Below are 9,467 nucleotides of genomic sequence, written 5' to 3' on the forward strand. Positions count from 1 at the left end.
CCATTTTATCCAACTTGCATTAACTTTGTATTACATCCTCTTCAGTCTCTCCTTCCTCTTGCATTATAATCCAAAGGTAATGACATTTGTTAGTACTATTAATTTCTTGATTATCAAGTTTAATCTTATCTCCAATGTTCCCCCCTACGTGGCTAAAGTTACATTTTATCTATTCTGTCTTATCTAAAGTTGTTATCCATAGTTCTAACTTATATTCTACCCTGCTCCTACTTTCATCAATTAGAACAAAATCATCTGCAAACAACATATACCATAGGATATCGTTTTGGATATTCCTAGTGAATCCATAGATCACTAAAGCAAAAAGAAGGGCTCAAAGTAGAACCTTGATGTACCCCTACTATGATTGGAAATTCTCCACTCTCCTCCTGCAATCCTAACACTAGTCATTACTCTATCATATATGTCCTTAATGACATTTGTTTATCCACTGCACACTCCTTTCTTTTCCAAAACCCACCAAAGGACTTCTCTAGATGCCCTATTATAGACTTTCCCTAGGTCAATAAAAACCATATGCAAGTCCCTCTTCTTTCCCCTAAACTTTTTCATCAAGCATTTGTATGCAAAAAATGAAAAATAATTAAAAATTTAGCTTGTGTAAATAATTCCATTCCACATTTCTAATTTTTCAAATAATTACACATATGCCACCTCGTTTTCCAATTTTCTAAATTTGAATAGATAAGTTGGAAAACATTTTTTTATTCTTTTCTAGATTTTTTATTTCATACTTTGTATTTGGGAGCAAAATTTGAATCTAGGATTTCAATTTGTGTGGATTATGATAAAATCTAGAATAAAATTGTATTAAGTTTCTTCTAAATCCATACCATTCCAAATCTAAGTCCCAAAATCCATGATCTCAAATACTACCTTATATAATTTTTGGAAAATTGGAAACAAGTTGTTTTTTTGTGATTATTTTGAAATCCATAAACAAAAATGAACAGTTATTTTGCTCAACTAAACAAACTCCCTATTTTCTACCCTTTTAATACAAATCTTGAAAAACTAAAAAATAATTAGAAATTTTTATAGTTCTTAGGAAAACTAAAATTGAAAAATGGAAAATGTTTTCCACTACTAAACAGACCCTTAGCATTCCAAATCAAATAGTACATGGCAAAAGGAGCCACATTAGGATCATGAGTTAGGAAAAAAAAAGGACTCACAAATCACAAAAGAGAAATAGAAAATGTTTTGTACAACTAAACAAGCTCTTAGCTTTCCAAAATCAAAGAGTACAAGCAAAAGAAGATTTGGGATTACAAGTTAGATAGGAAAGAAAAGGACTTACTTCCCCAAAGAATATAAGCTCCAAACCCTATTATCACTCCCTAAATGAACATGAAGGGTCAAGCAAGTTGATCAAAAGCATTGTTCTAAAAATCGGTATATAATGGCCACCATGTAAGGATATTGGTGACTTTCGAGACAAGTCATGCTATATAACAAAGGCGCATGATGACACGGGCCCACATGGCAGCACCTCACTGGATAAAGCAGTGTGGGGCCCATTATCCAATGAGGTGCTGCCATGTGGGCCCATGGGCCCTTGTCATCACAGGCTCATGTTGTTGGGCAGTTTGAGACAATTACTGGGCAATATCTTGAAGGTCCTCTAATTCACAACCATAACAGTCGTTATGATCCATTACGGCATATAAGCTCCAAACCCTTTTATCACTCCCTAAATGAATATGAAGGGTCAAGCAAGTTGATCAAAAGCATAGTTCTAAAAATCGGTATATAATGGCCACTATGTGATGATATTGGTGACTTTCGAGACAAGTCATGCTATATAAAAAAGGCGCATGATGACACGGGCCCACATGGCAGCATCTCACTAGATAACTTTATCCAGTGAGGTGCTGCCATGTGGGCCCATGGGCCCTTGTCATCACAGGCCTGTGTTGTTGGGCATTTTCCTTTTGAGACAATTACAGGGCAATATCTTGAAGGTCCTCTAATTCACAACCATAACAGTCATTATAATCCATTACGGTACGATAACGACAATAACAAACCCTTACAATACCAAACTTGTCGTGAATGACTAAAGCAGGGTTTTAAGTCCCTTTTTTCTTTTTGCATATTTTCCTCTTTAAACTCAACTTTAAAGTTGGTTTATTTTAGTTGTGATTTTTGCAAAGAAAAAATTTATTTTTGGGTTTATTTTCCTTGACATTTAGCATGCCATTTTTTAATAACTACCATTTAAATAAACTCAACTTTTCTCTCATTAAGTTACATATGTTCATATTCCAAGTTCTTGTAATTTTGTGTTTTTGTTACACCTAAATTGGAGACAAAAATACATTCTATTGCGATGCACTTTTTTGTTCTTGTTTAACAAATGAATTTTCTATACTTTATTTTTTGGATGACAAAAATTCCATTAAAGATTAAAAGAGTACAAAAGATGGCATTCTATATTTTCTATATTTCTTTATAGTTATGATTTCTTAGCTTAAATTTCACATATAATCAATAAAGTAGTGAAAAGTAGCAAATATGCTATTCTTCTCGCCAATAGCAACTACGCGAAGATGACATCCAATACATGTAGTATATGTTATATTTAAATTATAAAATTTACAAAAAAAAAAATTCATTTAAAGCATTAGTATAAAGGAAGATGGGATCAAAACATGTGCATCTATACGTTTTTAAGATGTTTGATAATGCAAAAAATGAATTCACGGACATGATATCCGTCACCTTTTACACAACATCCGCGACAACCGCAACTGTCACCATTGCACTTACTATTATTTAAATCTAAGGTCAAAAGAGCCAACCCATTAGTCACTCTTTTTCTTTTGATAAACAAAGAATTTGATTAGAAGGTTAAAGAATGTACAACAAAAAAAGAAAAAAAAAAAGAAAAGGTAAAGAAAGCACGAGGAGAGTAAGAAATCATTCCTTTACATCAATAACAATAAATTACAACAAAATTCATCATATACTAAAAGCCAACTCAATAGAACAGAGTCAACCAATCACGGTGCAGGTCTTCCAAAGAAACAAGAAAAAAAAAAGGCATTAAGCCCAACACCCACAAAGATGCAAGATAAACCACTCTACTCCAAAGCAAGTTATTAGCAATAGCCAACCCCATTGAAAATTCTAGCATTCCTCTCCAACCAAACACACCAAATACTAGCCATAATAGTGGCATAGTGCATCAACACAAGGCTTTCCTATCCTTTCCCTTGCCAAAACACCTAAACAAGATAGTACAAAACGGCTTCAAAGTCAATGGGTAAACCAGTTTTTGCTAAATATATCAAATAATTCATTCTAGACAGCCCAAGTATAAGAGCAATGAAGAAGCAGATGCGAACAAGTTTCTCCACTCCTCAAACAAAGGGCAAAAACATTAGGTGACAAGACCTCATTAGGCCTTCTCTTTTGAAGCAAATTATTAGTATTTATTTTCTCAAGTATCGCAATCCAAATAAAAGCTGTTATTTTTTCAAAGAGCTTTAGCTTTTCCAATCAAAGAGTACAAACCAAAAGGATCCACATTAGGGTCATGAGCCAAGTAGAAGAAAAAAGATTTACAAGAGCATTCCCAAAAAGGATCTAAACTCCACACCCTTTTATCATTCCCCAAATGAGCATGGAAAGAATCAAGCAAAGTGTTTAAGAGAATCAACTCATTAATCTTTGTCATTAACATTTCTCCTAAAATGGAAATTCCAAGAAAGATTATCCCCTTGCAAAAGAAAAAAAAAATCATAAATAGGGGTGTCATGAATATTAGAAACTCGATAAAGACGAGGAATAGCAATAGCCTATTGAATAATTGGGTAAAATGGATGACCTAACAACAATGATAGGTCTCTCCCTCTATTTATAATATATGTCAAGTACAATACCAATGATCATAATGCCCTTACTAACTCACACTCACTAACATAACTCTAACACATAATAATAATGTTAAATGACTAAATAATCATTAACACTCTCACTCAATCCGGAACATATATACAAGCTGGAGCATATATAGCATATGCTCCTAGCTTGTTACAAATGAATTTCACATGAGCACCTCCCAAGGCACGACTAGGACCCCAAATATCGGGATGGACTAGCATGAAAGGCCTAACCATCCATTTGTCGACCTGGAAAGCAAAGGGAACACGATGATGTTTTCCCAATTGACAAGACCCACATTCAAGATTAGACACAGAACTCAATGTAGGAACTAGCTGTTTCAACTTATCCAAGGACGGATGACCAACACAACAATGGATTTGAAGTGGTGTAGCTGTGGCTGTGCAGGCAATGGGAGGAGAAAGCGATTCAAAGTAGTAAAGCTCACGAGCCTCACGTGCTAGGCCAACTATCTTCCTCGTCTTCAGATCCTATGTAAGCTTACTAATCGACATGAGATTGAAATGGGATTTAGGAATGTATAAAAAATAAGAACAAGAGATAGGAGTAGGATTTACTGCTCCTATCCCCTTTATAGCAATAGTGGACCCATCAGCAAGGGTAACTTAAGGTAGATTTTCAGGATAGTGGAGGGCAAAAAATAAGTTGACCACCTGTTATATGGTCGGTGGCAGCAGAATTTATACCCAACGACTAGTGGGGAATGTACCAAACAACATACAAACTATAGGATTGCCCTTATGGACAAAAGATGCAATGTGATAAGATACTTGTTGAGATGATTGATACTTTAGAAACCTTAAATACACCTCCTTTGATATAGTCACAATATGTGATTCACTCAAACAAGTGAGTAACGAAGGAACCAGACTTTTGGGATTTGCAAACTCCATCCCAACACACAAATTTCGACCAATGATAATAAGATTCTTTGCTGGAACAATTGGAACAACCACGAACAAGGTGACCCACCATGAACGAGTCACAAATAAATCAGTACAAGGCCGCCACAGCACCAAAAAACTCAGATGCAGCCCTAAGAAACCAACACACATCACTAGAACAATTAGAGATGTGAAAATAATGGCACTTAACCAACCTGCTAATCAAGTGTCATTAATAAATAAAGAAATTCAAAGTTGCAAACAATTGCATTTACACATTGCTCACAAACTATATGAAGTCGGCAGAACCAACAATATGCCTGAAGTAATTAGGACACATCCAAATCACCCCAGTTGACATATTTGACCCTCCAGATAAGCAGGTTCAAGTTTTAAAGTTGGTTGACTCAAAATCCTTGGACGGAAAACCACATGGAACAGAACCTGAAATAAGGATAGGTTACGGTGGGGGTGGTGATGATGATGATGATGAATACAACCCTCACATTTCAACAACAGCGCATTATGTAATACTCACATTGTGACAAATGTTAATTCTACCTGAGTGTTTGCAGTGGTTACCGAATCAACCCAACAACTTATACACCACACTGCCATATCTCAGTCCATAAACACATTCCTCTTCCTAATCTCATTTCCCATTATAAAAAGAAGAAGACGAAAGAAAGAAAGAAAGAAATATAAATGGGTTTAATTGAACACCAAAGTTACCTTTGGTTACCGAGAAACTGAAGAATGGGTGAAAGCAAATTCGACCAACACAACGAGAATCGCCGCTCATTCGTACCCAAAGCAACAACAAATTAACTCAGCAAAAGAAGTATGTTCTCCAAACAAATATTAAAGAATAATAAATATTCAAATATTCTCTTCTCTTCTTTTCTTTTCTTTTCTTTTCTTTTCGGCAACCAAACGAATTGGAAAGTGTGAATGACAGAGACAGAATATTTTGCTTCTTTAACGAGTAAAGGAAAATCCAGGCTTACTTAAAGATTCAAAGTACTCACGGATTCTCAGCTGACTGCGTTGATTTCAAGGGAATTCGTGAGCTCCTTCACCGAAAATAGCAGCGCTCGGACCAGTTGAAGCTTCGGCCCTCCGTCGCGCGATGAGACGCCCACGACTCTACCAAGCCCTTCATGTTTAGGTTTTTTATAGATGGAGACGTTTGAGGTTGTTCGAACGCTCTTCAGCCCCGCAGGCCCGGTTCGCATGGGTCCGTTTGACAAAACCATGGTTCATGTATAACCCGGATTCAATCCGTTCCGGAAATTAAATGCGGCCCAAGATTAAAAAAATGGAATTTGGGAAGCATTCCATCGTGGTACTAAAATTATTATCATGGAATTATATCTATTAAGAGTACATTTTTATTAGCTCGCATAATAAGATTCTCAAAACATGGAAAAAAATAAACATTATATCTTATTAAATTCAAAAACCAAATATCAAACTCTGCATCTATGAATTGTGGTTGGTGAGGACAGAAAAAAATAAAAATATTTTATTTGAAAGTTAGAAAGTGTGATTAAGGTTCAAAATCATTCAATCGAGAAAATATATCCTTCATCAATAAGAGAATTCAATTGTGAGTTCATTTTCAAAACCCTTGCTCACGAGAGAGGGGAGAATAAGAGTTTTTTTCCTGTTTTAACTTCTTCTTTTTTAAATATATTAAATAATACCACATTTTGGGAAGTACTTTTCAAAATGACTAGCGAGATTTCCCACATACGCAAATCTTTGACTGTCACGCGTTTGTGCCAGATTAGGTCTGGCATTTAAATCTCGCTACTCCAAGTAGCGAAATTTTCTGTGCACCTAGGTTTTCCCTTTATTATTTATTAATAATTAATTAAATTGGGAAATCTTTAGTTATTTATTTAAATTTTGACATATAATAAATTACAGTTCATAATTTGGTTAAAAATATTTTTTTTATCAAAAATTAATATAACAGTCATACACTATAAATATACACTAATTATATTTAATTAAATTGAGAAATCTTTTATTATTTTTTTGAGTAGGAAGTATTTAAATATTAATTGAAAATAATTAATATTTAAATAATTTAACATGTTCCAAACAGAGCTTCTGCTTCTTCTGTTGCCGCTATCTCTAGTACAAAAAGAGCCTAAGCTTTGTTGCCCAAGAAATTGTTGCTGCTGCTAGCGTTGTCAACATAAATATTTAAGAAAGTGTAACGCTTCTTTTATTCTCTTTTGGTTCTCTTTTTGTTCTCGTGTTTTCTTTTAGCATTATTAATTTGTTTTTCTCTGGCAATGAGTTTTAGGGATCCTGTTCCCTTTGATGGAGTTAGGATTTTAATTTCCACATTTCTGACATTTCCTATTTTTGGTTTGTTCCTCTCTCTCTCTCTCTCTCTCTCTCTCTCTCTCTCTCTCTCTCTCTCTCTCTCTCTCTCTCTCTCTCTGTTCCACCATTTTCCCTATAAATTCTAATGTCATTTTCATTTTGCCGATATGGGTGTTTCAATTTTTCTTCTGTTAAGGGTTAACCGTCATTTTATAAATTGCAGAGAAATTTGAAATGATGAAAAGTAGAGAATAAAATATTGATTATTTTCATATGTAAAATACCGAAGTAAAGTTTCTAATTTTCCCGGATTTAAAAACCTGCAAAGAAAAACCAATTTATTAAAATATTAATCCATTTTTGTTGCAAAATTAATCTTCTCGACAACCTGGCAAAGCATATATCAACTAATCCTCTAGAGTTATTTTTTATTTGGAGTTTTGTGTAATTGAGAAATTGTCCTTCTCTCCTACACCGTCTCTTTCTTGCTATCGTGAAACCATTCAAATTTAGTTAACTTTGAGAAGGGTAACTCATGAGAATCTGCCTTTATTAATTTGGATTGTTAAAAGATTGGGATCATGGCTGAAACTGAATATTGGGATAATTGCTGCTTCATGTCACTGTTTATTCTCTCTCTCCATGTCTCAACTAATATATTACTCATTAGTCATTACTATAATTCATTTTGTTCCTTGGGAGCAGTCAAGTTGTGGGATGGCCGCCTATAAGGGCTTATAGGATGAACAGTTTGGCTAACCAGGCAAAGATTCTGACCTCTGAAGAAGATGAGACATGCGATGATGATAAATTGAAGGATACTTCAAAGAAAAAAGTGTACAATGGTAGCAATAAAAACAATACTGCTTCTATGGAAAAAGGACATCTTGGGTTTGTTAAGGTTAACATGGATGGATTGCCAATAGGGAGGAAAGTGGATCTAAATGCTCACGCTTGCTATGAGACTTTAGCCCAAGCACTGGAGGACATGTTTGTTAATCCAACCACGGGCATCACTTCCATTCACAAGTGAATTCTTTATTTTCTATATTTTTTATCAGTAATGTGTAATTTACTTATTTTCTATCAATTTGATCTTAAAAGTTTTGATGTGCGACTATTGTTAAATCAATGTTGCATTTCAATCTAACGACTAGCTTTTAGAACCAAGTGGTTTAAGAGTGCATAAACATTTTGACTTCAAAGTCAAATTAGTAGAACTAGGACAGTAATGAGTTGCATAAATAATTATGTTCTAGTTTTAAAATGTAATTATGATTTTGTAACTACGTTCGAGTGGATAAAGTGAGCAAGCAAAAATGGCCTACAACCTTTTAAATGGATCATCCGAATTTGTGCTCACTTATGAAGATAAGGAGGCGGACTGGATGCTCGTAGAAGATGTTCCTTGGGAGTATGCACCTTTCATTTCATTCTAAATGATTATAATGGTGCAATATATATATACTTATGTATATATGTTTGTGTGAATGTGTCTTTGTGTGTGTATATATGCACATATTTATGTATAATGTTTGTATATGCACTACTAAGCCCCAAATGGAATGATGTCAAATGATAAGGCTAGCCCTGTGGAAGACTAGCTGGTTTATTTCGAGCAACATTTTTAGGTGTAGGAGTAGTAGTTGCACTACTAGTAACCTAATATTAAACATTTTGGACCATGCTTTTAAGGCCTGTTTCATTCAAGTTCCTAGGTACCCTAGGCAGTGCATATCAAATAGAGCAACATAAGAAAAGACAATATTGTAGTTGGAAATTGAGAGATGGGGTTAGCAAGTATCAGTTCGTCCAGGTTTTGAACATTAAGATTGATCAAATTATAAAGATGTTTCTGCTTATCGAAGTCCTTTTTTTACACTTGTTACATACACTATTTCGTAGAATTAATTTGAAATAGATACGTGATCATAAATTTCTGTAATAATGTTTCATATGTGTAGGCATGTTACCTAAAAAAGATAGCCTTTTGGTTTGAAATTTGACTTCGTTTGGTAAATGTTTGAGCATGAATGTTGAGTTTAGTTTAGGGGGGGAAATATAGGGTTCAAATTTCAGGAAAAAGTTCAACCCTCTAATTATTGTCAACCTTTATGTATGCAGTTCCACTAATATGCTATGCTCATTTGGCAGCAATTTTCATTGACAATTCATGAAGTTTGACGTCATTTTTTTTTTTCTTCTGTGGTAAGTATGCAGTTATTGACCTACTTTATAGGCATGAATTGTTTTCACATAAACCATGATATATTTCCAACGAGTTAGTGTATATTTATAACATATGATTGTTAT

General features: G+C 34.4%; 2 protein-coding genes across 6 annotated transcripts in view; one reads left to right on the forward strand and one right to left on the reverse strand.

The window, feature by feature from the left end:
• Positions 1–6,049, reverse strand: part of LOC131161274 (KH domain-containing protein HEN4-like) — a 38,839-nt gene extending 32,790 nt beyond the window's left edge. Inside the window, exon 1 of one of the 5 annotated variants that reach the window (XM_058116920.1) lies at positions 5,843–6,049. The gene's annotated coding sequence lies outside the window, so the exon portion shown is untranslated. Of the gene's footprint in view, positions 1–5,821 lie in introns of all 5 variants that reach the window. The other 4 variants (XM_058116917.1, XM_058116921.1, XM_058116919.1 and 1 more) reach the window with 4 other exon arrangements.
• LOC131162721 (auxin-responsive protein IAA13-like) lies at positions 1,562–8,593 on the forward strand. The gene is made up of 3 exons (XM_058119325.1): positions 1,562–1,683; positions 7,860–8,183; positions 8,461–8,593. Exons 1-3 carry the CDS (start codon positions 1,562–1,564, stop codon positions 8,591–8,593), a joined length of 579 nt encoding a protein of 192 aa, XP_057975308.1.
• Positions 8,594–9,467: the final 874 nt, after the last annotated feature.

This window comes from Malania oleifera, chromosome 8, assembly GCF_029873635.1.
Source record: "Malania oleifera isolate guangnan ecotype guangnan chromosome 8, ASM2987363v1, whole genome shotgun sequence".
Lineage (NCBI taxonomy): Eukaryota > Viridiplantae > Streptophyta > Magnoliopsida > Santalales > Ximeniaceae > Malania > Malania oleifera.

Bases quoted from the DNA above. Each gene is read 5' to 3' on its own strand.
- LOC131162721 (XM_058119325.1), top strand. From the start codon at position 1,562: ATGTGGGCCCATGGGCCCTTGTCATCACAGGCTCATGTTGTTGGGCAG. The intron at 1,684-7,859 runs GCATATAAGCTC...CCTTGGGAGCAG, and splicing joins AGTCGTTATGATCCATTACG to TCAAGTTGTGGGATGGCCGC. The intron at 8,184-8,460 runs GTGAATTCTTTA...GAGTGGATAAAG, and splicing joins GGCATCACTTCCATTCACAA to TGAGCAAGCAAAAATGGCCT.